Source organism: Carex rostrata, chromosome 5 (genome assembly GCF_964058835.1).
Source record: "Carex rostrata chromosome 5, lpCarRost1.2, whole genome shotgun sequence".
NCBI classification, from domain to species: Eukaryota; Viridiplantae; Streptophyta; class Magnoliopsida; order Poales; family Cyperaceae; genus Carex; species Carex rostrata.
Genome location: NC_135922.1, coordinates 2,376,145 through 2,401,826, shown reverse-complemented (window position 1 = coordinate 2,401,826; position 25,682 = coordinate 2,376,145). Strand labels below are relative to the sequence as shown.

At 34.6% G+C, this 25,682-nt stretch overlaps 2 protein-coding genes across 2 annotated transcripts; both read right to left on the bottom strand.

The window, feature by feature from the left end:
- Positions 1-634: 634 nt before the first annotated feature.
- On the bottom strand, positions 635-24,373 carry LOC144554486 (putative disease resistance RPP8-like protein 4). The gene is made up of 4 exons (XM_078302802.1): positions 24,354-24,373; positions 23,788-24,090; positions 22,322-23,110; positions 635-1,958 (listed from the first exon to the last, which is right to left on the bottom strand). The coding sequence occupies exons 1-4, from the start codon at positions 24,371-24,373 to the stop codon at positions 635-637; spliced, it is 2,436 nt and encodes an 811-aa protein (XP_078158928.1).
- Positions 12,531-15,295, bottom strand: LOC144554348 (uncharacterized). The gene is made up of 3 exons (XM_078302673.1): positions 13,928-15,295; positions 12,679-13,669; positions 12,531-12,536 (listed from the first exon to the last, which is right to left on the bottom strand). Exons 1-3 carry the CDS (start codon positions 15,247-15,249, stop codon positions 12,531-12,533), a joined length of 2,319 nt encoding a protein of 772 aa, XP_078158799.1. The 5' UTR covers positions 15,250-15,295.
- Positions 24,374-25,682: the final 1,309 nt, after the last annotated feature.

Here is a 25,682-nt window from a genome sequence, read left to right as displayed (position 1 = left end):
TTCATTCAAAAATTGAGTAGATTTCATAATTTTTTTTTGGGTATTTATAAAAATTTCGGGAACAATTCACTTATTTATTCGTTTAATTTTATTTAATCATCTTCTAAAGTCTGCGATTGCTTTTCATTTTGTCGATCGAGCAGCTTTTCTTCATCTATTTGTTTTTTAATAATTTATTATGCTTTTGTCTAAACTAACAGTAATCATTATGTTTTTTCTAAAATTATAAACTTTTAATTTTTTTTTAAAACAGAGTATTTAATATTACAACCAAAAATATACTCACAACAATGAGAAAAGAAATCATTCATCATGTTACATAAATAAAATAAATAACATCCACCCATGCAAAATAAAAGAGTACAATTAAAATTAAATAAAAATGAAAAAGTACGGACTATAGAAAATTAAACATAACAAACAAGAAAGTAGGAAAATTTGAACCACCTCGGAACAACAAACTGAAAAGGGGAACTTACAATCACGCATGTAGTCTCCTTTTATTGTTTTGCGTCCCAACGCCTGCAATAATTACGAGTAGAACAATTAATTACAATGGAAATAATAGCAAAGTATATGTGAGCAGCAATCAAGTAAAGAAATGTTAATTACAACCAAAGAAGAGCATGAGGTCTCACCTTTCTCTACGCACAAATGGGATATGATTAATTTTGTGTAGATCTTTATCTCCTTGCATAGATTCGCGTAGCTTACGTGAGGGTCTATTTACTACTAACTCTTGAAGAGTCGGCACCTTTTGTAGTTCGGGAAGTGCGTTCAGCAACTGACATCGATCAATTTTGAGGCGACGAAGGATGGGCATAGCTCCCTCTTTTATGTCCCAATGACATAGATCCTGCAGACAAATGAGAGACAGTTTTTCGAGGTTAAGAAACCCTCCGGTTGAACAGATCAACTCTGTTCCCACATATGAGTTATAGGATAAAATAAGTATCCTGAGGCTCGGCAGCTTCTCCAATATGGGCATCGGATCTTCCTTAAGGTAAGACCGTATGAGCTCCAATTTGGTTAGGTTTGGTGGGAACATCTCAACACTTGGAACATCTCTTATATTCCAAAATCCACGAAGACATAGTTTTTGTATCTTCCCATGACAAGGTAAGTCCGTTGTACCATCAAAATATAGCCACATGTCAATATTGAGTTGTAGAATACCGAAGTAGACCAACTGTTCGGTCCCTCTCAGCACAGCCTTGAAGTTTTGCCACATTTGTGGATCCCTTATTTCTCTTTTTAAAAGTTGTGAAACACTTCCTTGATAATCTTTATCCTCTTTAAAGAGAATCATTAATGTATGTAGGTTGATACAACATGCTAATTCCACTATTTGATCTATCTGTATACGCACATGGTCGAGTGTTTGTAGATTTGTATGTTCATTCCATTTTAAACGGAAATCGAAATCCCAGTTACCATATACATGTTTTAGGGTTGGAATTAGGAAATCCAAAACAATAGTGCCTTCCGGAGAATTTGACCCCTTTAAATCAATGGTTTCTAGATTATAGAAGGAAAACTTCTTAAAGAAATCCTTTGGAATCATGCAATCTCTTAAACCCAAATACCTCAAATGTACCAAGCCCTTCGTCCACTGTGTCTCGGTGAATCTGGTCATAGTGATGAATCCGGTCATAGATACACTCTGCAAGGTTAACACTCTGAGTTGACTAATTAAGCCACTATAATTTAATGTGCTAACCCCAAAACAGAGTAAAGAAATAGTGTTTTCTGAATAAACACCATCCCGGTTATATTGCAGTGCCGCACGACGCGGTTTTATAGCAGGCAGCTGGTTAACATCTTCGCCATCTTTTGAGAATACGGTGAAGAAGTCCTCCTCTTTGGCTTTGGTGATAGCCAAATCTCGTAGAAGATCGTGCATATTGCAGTATTTACAGTTACCGTTCCATGATTTTTTAATTACTTGAATCAAGCACCTACAACAATTTTTTTCATACGAATTGACATCAAAGAAGTACGGAAATATTTGTTTATAAATAATTTGGTATTTCTTTAAGTCAAATTAAAATGAAAAATGATGAACGCTTGGCTATATCTTTCGTCCAAAGAAAGTTTTTATAATGATGAATACTCAGAAATATATATATATATCTCCATCTATTATTATGCACGTTGGGTGTCCGATCCGTTAACGGCTACGATTGAGAGATGAAACTTCGGATTTGATCTCAGCTCTCCAATTACATAATTTGTCTTCTTTTGATTAAATGCATCTCTTTTATGTATAGAAGTCTAAATTTAGTTAAAAACATACCCACCACATGTACTGCCACACGATACGTTACAATTTAAAATGAACAAATTATGAAATATAGCTATATATTTATTTGTTTCCTTATTCCTTTATTTCCATATTTTTTTCCTCTTCAATTGAGAAAACTCCACCTTCCATTTATTATTTATTGTTTCCTTACTTCTTCGTTTCTATACAAATCACAATGGAAATCATTTTTTTTAATTTCCTTATTTTTCTTTTTTTGTTTCTATACATATTGGTGTGAGCAATTTAGAATATATTTCCAATATATAATATATCAATGTGTGTATGTGCGTATTCTAAATTGGAAACAAAGAAGAATATAAACTGAAACATGTGTGTGAATATATATTTTTCTTATAATATGTGTGTGTGTGTGTGTATACATCATATATATACAAACGATAACACTTTTTATTTATGTTTTTTGATATCATATTATATGTTGATATTGAATTGTTGTATGATATTTGATATTATATTTGAATCGAGCTATTATTTGATATCATATTATGTTTTGATATTGAATTGTTGTATGATATTTGATATTAGATTCGAATCGAGTTATTATTTGATATCATTGGTACTTAAAAATAAAGAATCATCACATCATCAAATTGTTATCAGAGATCACGATTAAAGTTAATTAAAGATACATAATCATATAAATTTTCTATTAAGATGTGTTTTAATTTTTAGATAATTATTATTTTTATTGATATATTTGTTTCTTATAATATGTTCCCGTTCCAACGCACGGGTATGATACTAGTATATATATATATATATAGAGTTAGGCTGGGGTGCTATGGATAGCATAGTGGCCTCCCGTGCTACGGCTCAATATTCAAGTTTTCAAAATCCAAACGGTCGATCCGAACCGTTCATTGTTTAATCCATATTGAAATGTGCTTGGAGACCAAATTTTTCATTTTTTGGAATTTTTTTACTATTTATTAAGCATTTTTGAAACCGTTGTTTTCCAGTGGTGCAGAATTTTAATAAAAACAGCGATTTTGAAACCATCTTAATAAATAGCAAAAAAATTCCAAAAAATGTAAAATTTGGTCTCCAAGCACATTTCAATATGGATTAAACAATGAACGGTTCGGATCGACCGTTTGGATTTTGAAAACTTGAATATTGAGCCGTAGCATGGGAGGTCACTATGCTATCCATAGCACCCCAGCCTAACTCTATATATATATATATATATATAGAGAGAGAGAGAGAGAGAGAGAGAGAGAGAGAGAGTAAGGCTACGCTACTTCGCGAATTAAACGGGTAGTTTAATTTGTGCTCATATCTTTAGTTTTGAAGTCCAAATAGCCGATCCAAACCGTTAGATGTTTAATCTATATTAAAATGTGCTTGGAGACCAAATTTTATATTTTTTGAAATTTGTTTACTATTTATGAAGATGGTTTGAAAGTCGCTGTTTTTTAATGGTGCAGAATTTTAATAAAAACAGTGATTTTCAAACCATCTTAATAAATAGTAAAAAAATTTCAAAAAAATGTAAAATTTGGTCTCCAAGTACATTTTAATATAGATTAAACATCTAACGGTTTAGATCGGCTATTTGGACTTCGAAACTAGAGATATGAGCGCGAATTAAAACAACATGTTTAATTCTCGAAGTAGCGTTGTCTTACTCTCTCTCTATATATATATATATATATATATATATATATAAGTAGGTATTCCTTACAGAGGTCCCACTAGGATTACCGATATGCAGTGATAGAAATATAAAATATATTTAGGCAACCGCAAATGCTGAAATTATTATTATAAAAATTCTTTCTCAGTTAATATATAAGTTACATATAAATTTGGTTTGAGTTAGATATATTATATTACATTATAAATTTGGTTTCAGTTAGATATGTGTATCACACGTGTGCCGAGGGTTGCAGATATCTACAGCAATATTCTGAACCGTTCAAACTTTTATGCACGAAACTCAAAGCACAATATTCTGAACAGACATCAATAAGAATTTGATCCGGCTTTATATTAACCGAAAGTTTGAGGTATTAAAAAATAAAAATAAAAGTTTGAGGTATGTCAGGTGATATGGACTACGTTGAGAAGAGAAAAAGGTTCAAATACATGAATTCCATATTTTTGGAAACTGATTTATTTTCTAAAAATCAGGCTCCTAGAGAGAGAAAGGTTTAGCTTGTATTCCTTTGTTCTAGCTGGATTCATCTTTTGTATTGTGGTGTATTATATAACTCTTTATTTTCAATATATCTACATGGCAGCTTCTGCCAAGTTATATGAAAATAAAAAATAAATAATAAATAATAAATAAAAAAGTAAAAAATTCTAGTCTCTTAGAATATTTCATTTTTGGGAAAATATTAAAAACATAACAGTTCTGGATTCAAGTTAGCAGGAGGACAAACTCCTGTGCAAATTATCTTGTGGTTATTTTTATTTTTTATTTTTTAAAAAGCAATTGAACATGAAGATTTTTTTTTTTCTAAATTGCATGTTGGTTATTTGATTTATTTATTTATTTTTCAATGGTAAGAAAGAAAATTCGGTTGAATGAGAACTTCACACATGGCTGACTTGCAGAATATTTTTAATCTGATTATATATCTTTTTTCTGGTTTGTTTATCAAGTGTACAAGTATAACTTGCAATAACTTTAGTAAAGTTTGAGGCTTTTGTCAGTAAAGAAGTTTAAAGATGTTTAAGTAAAGCGTTGTTCAAAGCTTGGATTTGGCACCTATATATTAGAAAGACAATCACTACTACAGAATAAGTGATTATACACGGACATAAACAAGCGAGCTACACGGATTTCCCGCCGCGTGGGCTGTCACGGTTTAGAAATCCTTGTATATACACACACGGTTATTTACCGCGTACAATTACTGAATATCTACACGGATTATTACAAACACAGCCGTTTACAAATACTTGACACTGGCGCTCTCCATAACCGAGCTTCACGGATTATTACATAAAAAACCGTGTACAATTATATTTCTACACGGTTATTTATCTAAATATCCGTGTAGCTCTCTTATTTATTAATATTTTTTTAATATTGAATGATCTTTCTACACGGATATAAAATTAAATATCCGTGTAGCTCTCTTATTTTTTAATATTTTTTTAATATTGAATGATCTTTCTACACGGATATAAAATTAAATATCCGTGTAGCTCTCTTATTTTTTAATATTTTTTTAATATTGAATGATCTTTATACACGGATATAAAATTAAATATCCGTGTAGCTCTCTTATTTTTTAATATTTTTTTAATATTGAATGATCTTTCTACACGGATATAAAATTAAATATCCGTGTAGCTCTCTTATTTTTTAATATTTTTTTAATATTGAATGATCTTTCTACACGGATATAAAATTAAATATCCGTGTAGCTCTCTTATTTTTTAATATTTTTTTAATATTGAATGATCTTTCTACACGGATATATAATTAAATATCCGTGTAGCTCTCTTATTTTTTAATATTTTTTTAATATTGAATGATCTTTCTACACGGATATATAATTAAATATCCGTGTAGCTCTCTTATTTTTTAATATTTTTTTAATATTGAATGATCTTTCTACACGGATATATAATTAAATATCCGTGTAGCTCTCTTATTTTTTAATATTTTTTTAATATTGAATGATCTTTCTACACGGATATATAATTAAATATCCGTGTAGCTCTCATATTTTTTAATTTTTTTTTAATATTGAATGATATTTCTACACGGATATAAAATTAAATATCCGTGTAGCTCTCTTATTTTTTAATATTTTTTTAATATATTATTTTATGTATTAATTTTGTTCTTCTTTTTTTAATTGGAAAAACCCTTTCTACACGGATAAATTTTAAAATGTCCGTGTATAATTGAACTACTGTTTTTTTAAAAAAAATTTCTTTTTTTTGGCTAGCCTCCAGTTTTGCCAGCCATTTAAAATCAGATCAATTCCAGAACAGAGAATTTCCAAAATAAAATACCAAAACCCCTAAATTTTCGAAATTTTCAAATTATATAAAAAATTAATACAAAATTCATGTACACTAAATTATACAAAGATCATACAAGTCCATATTCTGGTTTACAAAATTGTTTTATAAAAAAATCTGCCCACATACATCTAAACTGATCTAACTGCTCCTTGGTGTAACTCTTTGACTTTGCTGAATACTACAAAAAAATTCAAAACATGCAAGTTACAAAAATATGGCAACTACATCTCTGTTTTGCTTTATAGAAATAAATTATTGCAATTATAACAATGCAACTAATAAAACAAGTTTAGAGGAAATCAATATTAATTGTATGGACAAGTCAAGGCAAAACATATGAATTACATACCGGATATGTTGGCCATTTGAATTGTATGCTCTCAACAAAGAGAAACATAAAAATCATCGTGTAATAACCGCATTCCCAACCGGCAATCTGTTGCGGGCACTGAAATTTATATTCAGCAACCTATGTCAGAAAATTTTTGAACCCAAAAATATGAAATTATAAAATTATAGTGTGCTCACCTCCATCCACTTCCCATTCATTTTATTTCTGCTCTTACCCGTGCTTTGCACACCACCCTCTTTAACATATTGCAGAAAAGCCCTTACAAAATTGAGTGACTGTAATCAGCAATTCCACAATTATAAAAAAAAAAATCAAACCAAGTGATATTTAGATAACTTACTTAATTATAACAGGCATGACTCTTTTGGACTGCTGAGTGGTGATGGATTTGTCGGGCCGCCTTGAATCCATGACATAAATCGTATTTTCAAGTGGCACAATCACCAACAAACACCAGTGGGAGCTGTGGGCAGAGAAGAATTGTAGTACTTTAGCATAAAATTAGTGACATATATATTTCAGCATGTAATGTTGACACAAGTGTTTGCTACGGTTCAGTGTGTAATTGTTTAACTGACAATATAAACAATTAAGGGTTACAAGTAACCTACCTTTGGTGGTATGGCAGGAGAAGAAATTTCTTTTGATCCCCACGAGCATGATGCATCGCTTTACACAAGTAGTCGACACAATCATCCTGATACCATTCCAACATGTTTCCATTAATTCTGCCGGGGTCCAAAAGTGCACACAAGTTCACCTTACCTTTCGTTGCGGTCTCACGGCATTTATGGGATAGGAACCTGAAAAATCATCATTTTACTTTAGAGTATATATTTGAGTGCTATACACATGATATAAATAATTGATTGGTCACTAACATGAGAAAAACGGTGATGACTCCCACATCGAGCCATTTATCGCTTGACGAGGCGCCCTGTAGAAAGTCGTTGAATTCTGTGAAAGGCAGCACGACCTCCCTGCCATCGTGTACAAACATACCGGGGGGGACAGTGAAGGTAACAGCCGACATGTCCTTGGGTGCCTTGTTTAAGTGGGCGTGGAGGGTCTGCAACTCACCAGGCAAACGGCTAACCTCTTCTGCTGTGAGGCCCGTACGGTCTAGTGGCGCATCCACTGGCGCAGCCACTGGCGCAGCCACTGGCGCAGCCACTTGCGCATCAGGCACTTCTGGCGGAACAGAGACCAAGTATAATTCCATGTCCCGTACCGGTGACAACGCTTCATCCTCATTGATTGTTTGACCTCTTCGTGTCTGTATCAAATTTTGTACATGTCTTTCTCAAGTATTCGAAAAGAATGATTTGAATAAGATATCCTATTGTATTTTGAGTTTACGTACATTGTCCAAAATAATTTGATTTTTTGGCCATTGGACTGTCGAAAAGCGGGCATCATCAAGCACCGCCATTTCATCGGCAGGGACAGGAAGAGGTATTCTCAGAGCCCAATCCTGCGTGATCTTCTCAATCGATACGCGGAGATAGTTGGGCCTCAACTGATCACCGGCTGCAGGAGGATATACAATGCCCTTAGCAATGGTCAGAGGACTAGTACCGAAATATATGACGAGGTCGCATGCTGTGGCCTCCTGCAAGAATTATCAGCAATTAGTTGTCTTTAGAATGAAATAATATTGTCTAGCGAATTAACCGCGAGAATCAACAATACCTTTCGATTATGAACAAGTAGTGGTTACCTTTAGATTGTCCAAGCCGCCTATCACTTCGGTCCCGGATGCCTGACTGCTTCGCCGAATTCCCGGTGAAACGGGAGGTCGGTCCTCGGATGGCTGCCTAATTTGGTACATTTGGTTCACCATCCTTGATTCCAGCTCAGCCAGCTTCTGGTTGTACTCCATTGAAAGCTCCTCGCGTACCTCCTGGCGCACCTGCGCCAACCTTGATTCCATCTCGTCTTTGTTGACCTTGGCACGAGGTCTTCTCTGGTGTTTGGCTCCATTGAATTCCTCCTTCCAGCCCGTGTAGACCCCTCTGCCCCTAACTCGACCGGTGTGTTCTGGATTCGGGAGCGCCAAGGACAAGGAATCTTCTTGTCTTGCGACAGTCCGGGCACCAGAAGTGATCTCCTCCTCCACCTCCAACTGTTAATTAAAAAATTGGTTATAACAAAACTCTAAGTAATGTACACAGAGTTATGATTTTGTTTGAATGACACAGTTATAACAAAAGGCTCTTACCATTTTATGAGCAACGGGCTCCACGTCTTTTGGGAGTACTATCCGCCCCTCAACGGTTACCTCAGATCTTCCCATGAGCCAATCTTGGCCCCTAGGATTTTTGATCTTAACCACGGGTGAGTCAGAATGTTGGTTTTGCAAAAGAACTTTTGCCCATTCTTTCGACTTACCCTCGTAACCACCCGACCCTAATTTGTGCGGGTACTTGTTCATTTTGGCGATATTCCTGCCCTGCTCACTTTTTTTCTTTGAACATCAAAGTAAATCCATTACTTAAGGAAGATGAGTACAGAATGAGAAAGAACAAAAACTAAGAGCATCTCCAATCCAGCAATTGGAATTAATTAATTGCTAAATTAGCAATTAAGAAATTAATTCGAACAATTGCTAAATAATCAATAGCAGTACAACCCAGCAATTACAGAAAATTTACATACCTAATGAGTTACCTAAGAGCATCTCTAATGAGTTACCTAAATTTACATACCTTGAATTCTTCTGTTTTCTTCAAAGCTTGGAACTCCTCCCACACCTCTTGTGTCAGCCAAGGATACACTGGCAACGGATCTTTCCCTTGATCCATGTAATCTCTTTTCAGCCTGCTCTTGAATTGCTTCCAAGCTTCATTCATTATCTTCAAAGACACTCCCTTTATCTTGTCTTTTGGGTCGTCCACGATGTTCCACTGGGCCTGATTGACAACGAAACTACTGCATGTAAGTTCATCCACTCCAAAAAAAAAACAAAGAATTGTTAGGTGCTTTACCTTCACAATGTTCCACCATTGGTCTTTGTCCTTCTTTTGATCAAACTGATCCCAGCGGTCAACCAGGATAGATGCATTTTTCTTCACCGTGGAGGCACAAAAATTTGAGAACTTTGCCCGATTGTCACCCTTCGCACAGCCGTTCTTGTGGAATTCGATTGGCAATATTTCCTTCTTCTCAGTGATCTTCTTGCACATTGTCGGACCTCTTTTCCTTTTTCCAGGCCGAGCCTGCGAGACCTCTTCTTCCATGACAGCTACATTCTCTCCTTCTACATTATCATCACCTGAATGTGTCATCGTTCTTTCTACAGCGAGCGAGAGGAGCTTAGAGGTTCACCAACTAGAGCGAAACACCAACAGTGGCAGCACCAAGAGAGAGGAACCACGGAAAGAGAGAGGAGGAGACGCGTGGGGTTAGGGTTTAGAGGAGACGAAGGGATTTTGAAAAGAAGCCGACCCAGCGCGCATTTTATTTCGCGCAAACCATTTATACACGGATAATTAATTAAACATCCGTGAAGGAAGACATTTCTAAACGGTTATTTCATTAATAATCCGTGTATTATAAATTCTATTTGTTCGCGGAAACAAATTCGCGCCTTGGGAAGTTCGAAATGTAAAGACATATTTTTATGTTTTTTTATATTTTTAAACTGAATTTGCATCTGAACTCAAATATTTATAAATAATTAAATTTCAGAGTTTGAAGCGACGCCGTTCAGACTTCCATTAGATAATTAATTAGAAAGCACATTTTTAGTTTTAATAGCAAAATCTTTTAACTTTCTACACGGATGTTCAAGTAAAAAACCATTTAGAAATGATAGAGAATGTCTCCACTGCTCTGTTAACTTTCTACACGGATCTTTTAACTTTCTACACGGATATTTCATTAAAACATCCGTGTGTAAATATTTCTACACGGATCTTTTAACTTTCTACACGGATATTTCATTAAAACGTCCGTGTGCAAATATTTATTAATTTACAATTCTTAGAAGACGAAACGCTTTTTTTATATTTTTAAACTGAATTTGCATCTGAACTCAAATATTTATAAATAATTAAATTTCAGAGTTTGAAGCGACGCCGTTCCGACTTCCATTAGATAATTAATTAGAAAGCACATTATTTAACTTTCTACACGGATGTTCAAGTAAAAAACCGTTTAGAAATGATAGAGAATGTCTCCCGTCTCCACTGATCTGTTAACTTTCTACACGGATCTTTTAACTTTCTACACGGATATTTCATTAAAACGTCCGTGTGCAAATATTTATTAATTTAAAATTATTAGAAGACGAAACGGCTCTTCCGACTTCTATATAAAACTAGTTCGATCAAGAGAATTTTCTTTGCAAGTAGAAATGGCCGAAGACTCTCCGGCCAGCAGTGCTCATACATCAAATGTGCCGTGGCCATGGCCCTCCGGCTACGTCCCGCCCGAAGAGGTTGATGTTAAGTTCGAACTCCCCCCTGGTTTCGAAGTCCCTCCTGGCTATCTCAGGCCTCCTCCCAACTACAGGAGGACATGGCCGTGGCCGCCTTCAAGGGTGCCACGCCGAAGTCCAAGGGGGCACCCACCACCAAAGCCGTACATAAGGAGGGGCGATCGCTGGATCAGGCCAAAGAGCCCCTGGATTTTGAGGAGGCCGGGGTCGCGCCAGGGCCTTTATGAAGGCTTGTTTTATTAATTTAGCTAGCTTTTTTTGTTTTCTTCTTCTGTATTTTGTTTAATCAGTTTTTTGGTGTTATATGATGTATTAGCCAGGATCCTTTTTGATGTAATATATTTTGTTTAATTTAATGAACACTTTGTTTTCTATAAATTTTTCTTTTTTGTTAAATAAATGATGCTATCTAAATAATTAATAATGTTAATATGTTATAGATATACATTAACGTGTTAAATTAAAGTGAAGATAATAACAAATATTATTTACCAATGCATTTACACAATATGGACTTGTCTGATCTTTGTATAATTTAGTGTACATGAATTTTGTATTAATTTTTTATATAATTTGGAGATTTCGAAAATTTAGGGGTTTTGGTATGCTTATTTTGGAAATTCTCTGTTCTGGAATTGATCTGATGTTAAATGGCTGGCAAAACTGGAGGCTAGACAAAAAAAGAAAAATTTTGACAAAAAACAGTAGTTCAATTATACACGGATAGTTAATTATACATCCGTGTATAAAGGTGTTTCCACAATTTAAAAATAAAAGAAGAAAATTAAAGAAGAAAATTATACCTTTAAAAAAATATTAAAAAATAAGAGAGCTACACGGATATTTCATTATACATCCGTGTAGAAAGATCATTCAATATTAAAAAAATATTACAAGATAAGAGAGCTACACGGATATTTCATTATACATCCGTGTAGAAAGGTGTTTCTACAATAAAAAAATATTACAAAATAACAGAGCTACACGGATATTTAGATAAATAACCGTGTAGAAATATAATTGTACACGGTTTTTTATGTAATAATCCGTGAAGCTCTGTTGTGAAGCTCGTTTATAAAAAAATCTGCCATTTACACAATATTGGTAAATATGTAAACTGAAAAAAAAACACTACATATAAACAATGATACGAAATCATAATATTGAACAACAGATCATACAAAACAATATTAAATAAAAAATAATAACAGAGCTAAACGGGAATAAATAAACAAATTATAAAAGGAATAAATATTATCGGGTTACAGTCATCCAAAGATCTCATCAGTAATGCAAATATGCTTATCTATTCGAGTCATTAATACATATTATACAAATTAATGAGAAACGAAATAATATCCAGCGATAGATTATAGAACTAACCTTAAGTGATCTTATGGTTTGACTCTTCGTTCGGCTATTCATTTCTGAAAAATTATAAAAGAAATAAAATTATAAATTGTTTTTTTTTTTCTGGAATATAAATATGAAATTGTTCACGGTTAAACGAAATAAATATTATACCTTGGTTTTTTTTTTCCTTTTTCTCTTTTTTTCCATTGTTTGAACATTTTCCCATAGTCCTTCACTGTGGTCACATCTCATGTAATTTGCTTCGTCTTGTTCTTCAGTAGTTGTTGCTATCTCAGCTTGCACATCGGCACAAAATGGAGGTATCTCATCGAACTGGTCGTACTCTTCTTCGTCGATTACGTTTTCTATCCCAACAATCCTTCTTTTTCCGGGTAAGACGATGCTCCACCTAGCATCACTCGGGTCAGTGACATAAAAGACTTGGGTTGCTTGCTTGGCGAGTATGAACGGATCATCAACGTACCCAACTTTGTTGAAATCTACCACTGTGAACCCGTCGTTATCAACTTTAACACCACGGTCTTCGACCCATTGACACCGAAACAAGGGAATGCTGAGGTGAGCATTGTAAACGAGCTCCCAAATTTCTTGAATAACACCGTAATATGACTTTGATGCCATTACAGGCCGGGCATCCCCTGATCTACTGAATTCTTGAGTCGTCGCCACCAACGTCACCCCACTATTTTGCATGGTGCTCTTATCACTTTGTAATTTAGTGTAAAATGTATATCCGTTAATCTCGTACCCTTGGAATGTTCTAACAACCATTCGGGGTCCTTGGCCCAGTAATCTAACCGTTTCACTTACGGGCGACATTTCAGAGTGTGACTTCATTCTTTCTTTGAGCCATCCTATGAAACAACGGTTATGCTCGTCAATAATCCACTTCTGACTTCTCGTGTAGTTCTGTTGTCGAAGGATTGCCATGTGCTCATCTATATAGGGAGTGACATCTGCCATGTGCTGTAGTACAATAAAATGTGCCTTTAACAGTTCATCTCTATCAGCAACTATGGCTTTCAACCCAATAGTCCCTACTCCTTGGAGCCTTCCCTCGTATCGAGATTTTGGAACGCCAATAGGACCAACACCGGTCATGTAGTTGGTGCAAAACTCAATCACCTCTTCCGTGGAATATCCTTCTACGATGCTACCTTCGGGCCGATGTCGGTTCCGTACGTAACTTTTCAAAATACCCATGAATCTCTCGAATGGATACATATACCGCAGGAACACGGGGCCACAAATCTTAATTTCCCTCACAATGTGAACAACAAGGTGAACCATAACATCGAAAAAAGATGGCGGAAAATACATCTCAAGATGGCAAAGAGTAACTACAACCTCCTTTTGCAGAGCGTCCAATTTTAGCGGGTCTATCACTTTGGAGTTAATTGCATTGAAGAAAAAACAAAGCTTCGTGATGGCTTGTCGAACGGGCTTTGGTAAAATTCCCCGGATTGCAACAGGAATCATATGTGTCATTAAAACATGACAGTCGTGGGATTTCGGACCAATCAATTTCAGGTCCTTCATCGACACAAGTTTCTTAATATTCGAAGAATACCCTGATGGGACTTTAATACTATGAAGGCATTTACAGAAGCTTGTTTTCTCGGTCTTCGACATTGTGCACATTGCGGGAGGTAGGTATGCCTTTTGCTTCCCTTTATCCTGCGGTGCAAGCTTGGGTCGTATTTTCAGTTCCACCATGTCTTTTCGAGCATTGATACCGTCTTTAGTCTTCCCCGGAATATTCAACAATGTGCCGATCAGACTGTCGCAGACATTTTTCTCAATATGCATGACATCTAGGCAGTGTCTCACTTCTAAATATTCCCAGTACGGTAGCTCCCAAAATATGGACTTCTTTTTCCAAATATTTTTCGGTGGTGCTTTGGCACATTTTCCGAAAACAACTTTAAGATTTTTAACCAGCAGGAAGACACCCTTCCCGTCTAACGGACGACGTGCCACTCCAAGCTCAGTGTTCCCGTTGAATTCTTTCTTCTTCTTACGGTAAGGGTGATTAATAGGAAGAAACCTACGGTGCCCCATGAAAACATTCTTTTTACAATTTTTCAACCTCAGCACCTGCGTGTCATCTTCACAGATAGGGCACGCTTTTGCTCCTTTAGTACTATAGCCCGATAAATTTCCGTACGCGGGGAAATCATTTATGGTGCAAAATACCATGGCCCGCAGCTCAAATTGCTCTTTGCCGTACGCATCCCACACCCGGACGCCATCCCTCCACAATTTTTGGAGGTCCTCAATTAACGGTGCGAGATATACATCTATGTCATTTCCGGGTTGTTTGGGTCCTTGGATTAGTAATGACATCATTATATACCTGCGTTTCATGCACAACCAAGGAGGAAGATTGTAGATGCATATAAGAACTGGCCAAGTACTGTGCCGACTGCTCATGCTTCCAAACGGACTCATTCCGTCTGTGCTCAACCCTAGCCTAAGGTTTCTTGATTCGCCACCAAATTCTGTGAAATCTCTATCAATGTTTCTCCACTGAGGAGAATCAGCTGGGTGTCTTAGTTTACCGTCCCTTTTGCGCTCGTCTTCATGCCAACGCAATAATTTCGCATCTTTGGGATTTGCAAATAACCGTTTGAATCTCGGTATTATCGGAAAATACCACACCGACTTAGCCGGAGCCCGACCCTTGTTTCCTTCATCGTTACCATCGTCAGTGTCCTGGTTCTTACGTCTGTACCGTGAAACACCGCATTTAGGACAAACATGCATGGCCTTGTACTCTCCACGGTACAATACACAGTCATTCGGACAGGCATGTATTTTTTCGACCTTCAAGCCCATTGGACAGATCAACTTCTTCGCCTGATATATTGTACAGGGTAACTCGTTGTTATCTGGGAGCATTTCTCGTAAGAGCTCTAATAAGGACGTGAAACTCTTGTCACTCCAACCATTGTCTGCTTTTAAGTTCAACAATTTCAACACAGCTGACAGTTTTGAAAATTTGGTACACCCGGGATATAACGGCATTTTCGATTCATTAGACATATACTGAAATTTTTTATAATTTTTATCACTAATTTCATCTTCCACATCACGTAACATGTCTTCTAGATTTTCAATAAAATCGTATTCTGCATTTTCGTCAAAATTCACACAATCATCCTCGTTGTAATTAAGTTCAAGTAGATTATCAAAGTTTTCGACATTCTCAAAATCATCGTTGGAATGAAGCTCAAAATTGTCAACAACTTCTACATTAATATCAACATTGTCTTCCAAAACAAAATTTCTATTGGTAGCACTGCATTCCCCAATTTTCTCACCATGCATAAACCAACACGTATATCTATTCTGAAATCCCCGACAAATCAAATGAGCTCTAATTTCTTCCAAGTCCCCAAATCTTTTAAAATTGCTACAATCTCTACAAGGACACAAGATGTCGTTATCCTTTGTCTTCACTCTATAACTCTCGGCACATTTTATGAACTCATCAACGCGAGCCAAATATTCTGCACTATCACGTCGCAATTCATACATCCAACTTCGATCCATCTGTAAATTAAATTCAAATAATGATTCCAATTAGTCATGGTGGTCGAGCAACATATATACATTGTTACAAATTCTTGGCTTACAAACGGGCCGGTTTACAATCGTAACCCACTCCTTGAATATTATGCCTCATATGTGAACACATTAATTAGCGGAATCTAATTAGTGTTTAAGAAAAATTCGACAGCATTTCCCCTTAACTCCCCAAGTATGCGTAAACCACATACTCGTAGGAGCAATAAGGAGAAATGCTGTAGAATTTTTCTCAAACACTAATTAAATCCCGCTAATTAATGTGTTCACATCCTAAATGAGACACAATATTCAAAGAGCAGTCCCAAACGGGGGACTATCCAAAATTAATCCCTATTAGATTAATTTTGAACGGGCATGGACCTAAAAGCATCAATAGGTCGGTTATTGGACCACAATACACTAATTAATTATTTACATTATCTAAACAGATCACGCATGCATGCATTAATAAATAACTGACCTAAATAATTAAGCAATAGTAAGTACTAATTCAATACAGAGAGAAGAAAAGAGGAAGACTAACCTAGCAGGATAGAGTGGAGAAATGCAAATTAACTTCAAAGAGCTCAGCTCCGGTCTGCGCAGAAATCAGACAAATTCAATACAGAGAGAGAGAGAGAGAGAGAGAGTATTAATTGATCAAAACGGCGCTGGAAGCCTGCTCGAAAAAGCTTTTTGTAACCCTAAACCTTTCTACACGGCCATTTAGCTATAAATGTGGGTAGAAAGTCGAGAGAGCTACACGGACTTTTATATAAACAGCCGTGTACAATTGTTTCTCACACTATTAATTAAAACGGAAAACCTCTTTTTATTATAACTTTCTACACGGCGCTTTATTAAACGTCCGTGTAGAATATGTTGTGTGACTTTCTTCCGATTTCGCATCCTCTGAGATATCTCATATTTTGTGTGACTTTTTTGGAAAATCTTAACCGTTCAAAGACGTTCTGCACAATTCGCAAAGCTCAAAACAATACTGGCCCCCGCGCTATCCCCGAATACAAACCAGACACGTAGGTCACGCAAATATGAGATATCTCAGGGGATCCACACTCTTCTCAGGGGACACGTAGGTCACGCAAATATGACATATCTCAGGGGATCCACACTCTTCTCAGGGGACACGTAGGTCACGCAAATTCTTTTCTATACAATTTTTATATAATTTGCTTAGATGAAATTATTACGAATATGATTTTTTTAAAAATCGCATGTCAAAATTTTAATAAAGAAAATATTAATATGTTATGTTTTACATTATAGACATGTCATTTCTATTTATATTACTGTTTTATTTTATTTTCATGAATTTCAACACCGGAAAATCTTATAATCTTGTGTTATAGAGATTCTTTTTTAAAAATATATGATGTGTCCTCTCAGTTAGCTCCCCTACACTTAAAATTGGATTTTGCTCCTGACAAATCCGTGTTTGTCTTTCAAGAAGTGAATACATAATTCAAATAATTGCATATACATTTATTTTATAAAAAAAATTCGCATCTGAAGAAAGTGATCAAAATAATATTTCAATCCCGTTGCAACGCCCTTTATACAAAAATTACAAATTCCTATTGAGCATTAATTACAAAAGTTAAATCCATATAAACTAAAAAATTCTTTTAAGGACTGGAAGCACGGAAATATGAAGAACACTCAGAATCGGATAGAGAGTCGGACGAAATTATCCTCATCGACTCCCCATCCGGCTCTGGTCCATCATCCGACTCTTCATCCGGCTATGAAATTATCCTCCAAAAACACTTTAGCGCAACTCTTCGTCTGACTCTTATTCCCGGATGAAAATACATATTTTAATAAAGAAATAGCTAGCTAAAACCAAAAAGTTGGATGGACCTAGCTTCAAAAAAAAGGAAAAGAGATGGACGAAGAACCTTCAGAGTCGGACTAAGAGTCGTCCGACTCTTCATCCGCTCTGAAGGTCCTTCATCTCACCTCTTCCCCTTTTTTTGAAAATCTTCATCCGACTATTTATTCGATCAGCTTTTTCTTTATTAAAATATGATTTTCATCCGCCTCCGAAAGTCCGAAGTGATCAGATGGGTTCTTTTCTTTTGGAGGATGAAGATACATGTTTTAATAAAAAAAGAGCTAAGGTGAAAATAAAGAGATTGATGAAGGATCGTCGGAAAAAAAGGGAAGAGATGGATGAAGAACCGTCGGAGTCAGAAGAAGAGTCGTCCGACTCTTCATTCGACTCTTCATCCGCTCCGACGGTCATTCATCTCACCTCTTCCTTTTTTTCGAAGATCTTCATCCAACTCTTTATTTGATCAGCTCTTTCTTTATTAAAACATGATTTTCATCCACCTCTGAAATTATCAGATCATAGAGAGAGAGAGAGAGAGAGAGTTGATCAAATCGGCGCTGGAAGAAGGCCTTTTATATAACCAACTTGGTGATGGAAAAGGCGCGCCCTTTACCAAAACCCTAAAATAACCTTTATACACGGCTTTTTTTATTAAACATCCGTGTAGCTCTCTAACAGCTTTCCACACTATTAATTAAACAAAACACCGTGTATAATTGACACCTTTCTACACGGCTTTTTTTGAAACGGCCGTGTAGCTCTCACAAGCTTTCTACACTTTAATTTAAACAAACATCCGTGTCCAATGCCTACCTTTTCTCACGGTTCTTTAATTAAATATCCGTGTAGCTCTCTCAAGGCTTTCTACACTGTTATTTAAATAATAATCCGTGTACATTTCCTAATAAACGTCCGTGTAGCTCTCTCATGGCTTTCTACACTGATTCTTTAGTAAACATCCGTGTAGAGATCCCACACATATTTCGGGCTTCCAAAAAATTAGAATTTCTCCACGGTTTTTAGGTAAATTTATCGAATCCGTGTATAATGTGCAGTGTACAATGACCATTTCTGTAGTAGTGAATCCAACCCAACTCATCCGTTAGAAAGGATTTTTCTTTTATTATTTATAGACCATAATATAAAATAAGAGAGAATTAAAGATCAAGAGTAAGTTTCTTATCTTGTTGATGCAGAGAAGGATGAAATTTTACCGTTTTAGATTGATAAAAAATTCACCGATCTGAAAGTTTTTCATTTTTAGATCATTGGTTTGAGTTACAAACGAGAAGATCTAGTGAATATAATTTTTACTTTTAGAAATTATTATTAAATGATATAGAAAATAGGTGGAATACTTTAGAATTTGAATCTACCAGAAGAATGGGACCAATGATTCAGATCCAATGTTTGGACCGGGAATAATGGCTCGGATCCAGGTTTCTCCTTGCTTCAATATTTCTCCATATAATTAGAATGTGCATGGAGACCAAATTTTACATTTTTTTGGAAATTGTTACTATTTTTTTAGAATTGTTCAAAATAAGGATTTTTCATGGTAAAAATAATTTTAAAAAAATAATAAAAAGTTTTCAAAAACATTGTTTTGAATTTTTTTTTTAAAATAGTAAAAAAATACAAAAATTATGATAAATTTTGGCCTCCAAGCACGTTCTAATATGAAGAACATGTTAAACGCTTCAAATTGATTATTTGGACATTGACAATGCAAAAATGACTTATAAATATATCCCTCATATGCATATATAAGTAGAGTAGCTGACCTCTCTCTCTCTATATATATGTGTGGCTATCTTAGTGCTTCACACTTTTAAAATAAAATTTTGTTGGTTATGGATTTCTAGATCTACTATTATGTCTTATTTAATTGGATGAAGGGTAGAGGAAAAGTGGTAAGTCAAGAGAGAAAATTTCATAAATAGTTTTTATTTGATTGAAAATTTAATAGACAAAGACGTTATGCTTTTGACTTACTGTATTTTTTCCTTTTTTTGCGGAAAATATAGTTTGTTTTTATTTTTTTACTCTTCAAATTACAGTGTAACAGAAGAAGACAAGATCAATCAAATAAGAGAATGAAAAAAAAAATAGTAACTCACTCTTTTCTTTTATTTCTATTTCCTCATATCCTTCACCTCTCTTTTTCGTCACCTCCTGTGAACTAAATAGGCTATTAGTTGCACGGGTGGGTGTTGTCATTGTCAATTTAATAACTTAATTTTGTAAGCCAATTAATCTATGTTAGTATGTGAATAAAATCTTTCCTCGTTATTCATTGAATTTCAATTTAATTGTAGTTTCCAGTTAAATTATGAATATTATTGTAATTTTTCAAAAAAAATATCCCATTAAAAATATTTTTTTATAAAATATGTTGGTTTATAGGAATATTTTTTAAGAAAATATTTTTCAAAAAAATCTCTAGAGAAAATTTTGCCTACCTATAAATAGTCTACAGTTTGAATTGATTTATTCGCAACAGTCCACAACCCTCTAATCATATCAATAAAATCCAGGTACGTCTCTACGTAAGCTTATTGTTTATAGCCTTTGAATTCACTAATTATTGCCATTTGGTGTTTCCCACACACTCGAAAACTGCATTTGTATATCATATATACGTACTCTTGCTAAGGACCAATAAATAACATGTGTACTTGCAACTTGCAAGAGAAAAAAAAAAAAACTGAAAATGGTTTTGTATCGAATTATTTTCCTGTTCAACACGGTCGTCTATTTTGCACACTAATAATTGTATAATATCTAGCTAAATGTTAATAATATCTCACTATGTATTACGAGATACCAACTAATTGCTTAGCACCAACATATGTAACAGAAAGAATATCTTACAAAATTAAGTATTTCTACGAGGTACCTAAAAAAAAAATTTGGTGCCTAAAAGTTTGTAATTGAGTTTCCACCATTTCTTCAACAATTTACGATAATATACGTAGTGTTTTAAAAATTGGTCTATTCGGCCGAATATTCCGAATATTCGTATTTGGTTGGAATCCGAATAGAAAATGAGTATTCGGTCCAATATACGATTTTGAATATTCGGTCGCATATTTGAATATATATTCGGCCGAATTGAGATCAATATATAAATATTTCAGTATTTCATTTATTATAAGACGAGGATCAATATTTTAACATTTCATCAGTACCAGTTTAACATGTACAGTCAATCATAAATATTTTCTTTGTATGCAAATTAATATGAATTTTCATTTTAAAATCCGCATATATAAATCCGAATAAAAATCCGTATATACGGTCACATACCATATATGCGGTATGCGGTCACATACTGTATATGCAATATGCGATGGATTTCCGAATACCGCATAAGAACCAATTATTAAAACACTAGATATACGTATGTTGCGAAAAACCGCTGTTAAAAATATATATAAATTATTGTCTTTTTCTAAAGTTAAACTTCATTTCAATTCCTTTCAGCGAGAACCAGAACAATTTACTTACGGAGCACACTTACGATGCAACAAATATATACATATATAAATAAGCTTCTATTTTTCAAAAAATTCTTACTAAAAAAATAATTGTAATATAATATATTGGTTTAGACAAAGGGAAGCTTATATATGTGCCACCCGTCCTTGACTCTAACATACACCTTACATATGCAAAATTATCTACCGGGTACATCCTTGACCTTTATGCATTAAAAGATACTAAATTTCGTGCAAATAATCTTATGTAAAATAAAATTTACTCGATATTACCATTGAAAAGTATAATTTTTTTACGTGAGGGAGAAAGGTGGAATTAAGGAGGTAAAAAGGAAATCATGTCTGTACCGGGTATTAATTGAATTTAGGGGGTTGTTAGAGAGGAATTTGGAGGAGTTACTAAATCTGCTGTGAATGTGATGAGACTGGGCAGGGCCAAAAACACAACAAGACTTCTTTTATACGTAATAAGTAGTAGCGGAGCTACAGTGCCACAAGGGTAGGCGGCTGCCTACCCGTAGAATTTTTGTTCTTCTTTATTTTGACAAATTATTCGATAGGTCTTGTCTATCTCTGGATTTGATTTTGCCTACCTCTGGATTCAATTCGGAGTACCGATTGTCAGTTCAGATTTCAGAGATAGTTTCTGAGTTGTTTAATCTAATTAGGAAAGAAAGGTATTTTTAAATCTTTGTTCAATTCGGCAATACACATGCAATTTTACAATCGATTCAATAGGCAGAGATGCAATTTGGTAAGTGGGCAGAGGAGGAAAAAGAATTATGGAGGCGATTCGAATTTGAACCCATTTAGAAAAAATATCCAAACCCAACTTTTGTCCACCCCTAACTCAAATCCTGGCTACGCCACTGGTAATAAGTATCATAAAAAATAGAACTGAGAAGAGATGTACCTTTGCACTAACTCTTCAAGGCATCTCTCAACTCTGTACTCTATTGTTCCAGCTCCATCCTTCGGTACGAATTCTTCGGCCATCCACATTCTTGTAACGTGCTCTCCTGAAATATGATAATCTTCGGGAAATGCAGCCAAATAAAGAAAACAATTTTTGAGATATCGAGGCAAGTCTTCATAACTCCTGGCAAGGACCCGCGAGCATTGTATCCCATCTTCGTTGTGCCAATCTATGGACTCGTACAACGTGTTCCAGGCAGTGTAGTTGCGGTCCCTCCTTGTAAGGATACCACCTAGAACAACCAATGCCAAGGGTAGCCCACCACATTTTTTCGTTAATCTTTCAGCGACATCCAAGAGATGAGGGTAATTCTCAGGTTGAACATCATGTTGTTGAAAAGCTTTTCTGAAGAGAAGATCTCGACCCTCAGTGTCACTTAGGTAACGGAGCTTGTACGGTTTTGTGTTGCAATCTGCCGCTTTGGCAACATCAAGCGATCTGGTAGTAATGATCACGCGGCTTGCATTGTACATTTCGGGTAATGCCATTTTCAACTGCCCCCAAAGATTAATGTCCCACACATCATCTAAAATAATTAAGTATCTCTTGCCACTCAAGAAGTAGTTCTTTAGCTTCACTGATAAATCCCTATCTGTTACTCGTGGATTTTTGTTTTTCATTTGAGGTTTAACTTTGTAAAGAATTTCTCTCAAGAGTTCATTTAAATTGTATGTTTGAGAAATGGACTGCCATGCGCGGCAATCAAATTGTCCCTCCAATTTATCACTGTTTTTACAAAAAAAAAAAAAAAAAATGTTACATCAAGGAAAAATAAGGAACAGAACAAGAGAATTCTTTTTTTTTTTTGTGAAGGTTGGTGGCTTGAAAAAGAGAAATTTATTGTTAAGAGAAAACTCTTTCAAGTTTGAACGACGTCTTTGTCCCTAATTTACCATGCTTGGAGCTAAGAATATTTGGAGTCATTATTACCATCTTGTAAATTCTATTAACCAAAATAGAGAGACTAATTTTGACTAAGCTTACAAATTAACGGTGATTATTTATGTCACAAATTATCAGAACTACATATATTGGGTGTGTTTGAGTAACATTTATATTCATGTATGCAAATCATCATAATTTAGTTTCACGATTCACTTAAATTTCTATACGATTCCATTAAATAATCCATTGTCATGAATTTAACTCATATAGTATATACGTTTCGGTTAAATTACTAGGTTTGCTCTAGGTAATTGATTACTAATAATACATAACAATATTTTTCTAAGAATTGAATATAATCACTTCTTGAGAAAGAACAACAATCTAAATATGGACAGTTGAGTTCTTCACAACTAGTTGGTTTGGAATTTAGCAATTTTCTTGTTATAGATTAATTGTTCCACAAAAATTTACCCGCTTTATATATAAATAAATAAAACGTTCAAAAGGACATGCACCTGTTGTATACTTTTTGTGCCAGGGTTGTCTTCCCGAGGCCGCCGGTACCCACGATTGAGAGCACCGTGCGCCTTGAAATACTGCTATCAAGCAGCTGCTCAATAATCTTTGCCTGGTCATCCTCAAGGCCAACAACTTCTGGATCATCAACATCATCACAAGCTTCTGGATCATCAACATCATCAATAGCACCAAGATCCTCAATTCTCAAGTCGGTTCGGCGCTGGTAAAGCCGATTTAGTTCCTCTATGATTTTCTCGAGCTCGTCATGCAGGCCGAGCTTGTACTTTTTATAGTTATTTCTGATTTTTGGTAGGGGGGAGGGTTGTTGAAAGTGAATTTATCTTTTTTTCTTAGGAATGGTTGATAGAGCAGCAGTATGGAGTGGGTATATATAGACTATTGAAAGCTTTGCCGCAGTTTTAAATTTGAGAAACAATTGGTAGATTTTTCATTTTCTATCGGCGGTGCTAATGTTATATCTTCTAAAAATAAAATAAAATTAGTTAATTAATTAAAATTTGTCATCCAGGTCTTCATACACTCGGTTTTAACATGTACGTACAAATAATATAAAGTTGTCATTTATCGAACAACCGTGCATGAAAATAAGTAACAATAAACACATCATGAACATATTATAATTTTATCATAGAATATTAGTTATTAGTGTTACAAAAAATTTCATTGCAATATATTTGCAATCTGCAATTAATTTTGTCCCTGCAATAATTACGACTATTGCAATTATAATTTGATCAAAGCGATGTGATAATAAATTATTATAAGAAAATAAATAATTGTGTTTGTGAATTTAACACAACTAAATAATGATAACACCTAATAATAATAATAATAATAATAATAATGTAATGAAACGGAAATTTATAATTACTAAATTATTTCTTTTTGTAAAGATTGAAAGTTAAGTCATTTAATTATTTAATATCTATAAGGAGTCTTCTATGCATACTTGTAATATTTTACACATAGAATATTTTTTTTTTTTCCAATAGATTAAATGTTGATTCTCCGCTAAATTAAATTGTTGAAACAAGGAGATTATTTTCCGTACAACTTAACTATGTTTGTTAGCCATATCATATTCTTGTTTAGTATACATGATTTGACTGCACCTCGAGATCTGCCAATGATTTGACTAGTGAATTAAATCTTGAAAGAAACCAAGCATTAATTCACGTGGTGTCAATATATAATTCAACGACATAGACAGTCATGCTCGAGGTACATCTAGGGGTGTTCATCGGTTCGGTTCGGTTGAAACTGAATTGAACTTGGCAAATTAAAGTTAGAATTCGGTTTTAAAAATAAAATCGAACCGAACCGAATTAGCATTGCAATCGAACCGAAATTTTATTTCGATTTGTTCAGTTCAAACTGAAATATATTATTTTTTTTATTTAAAACAATTGATTTATAATAAACCGAAGTATATTAAGAAATAAACTAATTTATTTAGAAATAAATCAAGTATTTAAAGCAATTGATTAAGAAATAAACCAAGGTGGTTCAGATCAAATTCATATTATATGAAAGTTCGGTCGGTTCGGTTATTTCAGTTTTGAAAATTTTCAAACCGAACCGAACCGAACCGAAGTTATAATTCGGTTTTGAAAAACCAACCAAACCGATCCAATAAACCGAAATAACCGAACCGTTTAAACCGAACTAATTCAGTTCGATCCAAAACCGATTAAACCGAACCGTTTGAACACCCCTACGTACATCTGAGATGCATGCATTGGCAGCTGCTTATTTGAATATTTAATTCACTAGTCAAATCAATGGCACATCTCGAGGTCTACTTCATTTGTTTAATTTCATTTGTTTAATTTAGTTGATTCGGTCGATTATAGTTTGGCATCTCCGTCAG

Coding starts and splice junctions, on each gene's coding strand:
- LOC144554348 (XM_078302673.1), bottom strand. CDS start 15,249: ATGCATGTTTGTCCTAAATGCGGTGTTTCACGGTACAGACGTAAGAAC. Junction 13,670..13,927: donor ATCCGGGGAATTTTACCAAA/GCCCGTTCGACA, acceptor TATTTTGAAAAG/TTACGTACGGAACCGACATC.
- LOC144554486 (XM_078302802.1), bottom strand. CDS start 24,373: ATGACAACTTTATATTATTT. Junction 24,091..24,353: donor ATGACAACTTTATATTATTT/GTACGTACATGT, acceptor ACCAAAAATCAG/AAATAACTATAAAAAGTACA. Junction 1,959..22,321: donor CTTGAAGAGTTAGTGCAAAG/GTACATCTCTTC, acceptor AAATTGTTGTAG/GTGCTTGATTCAAGTAATTA.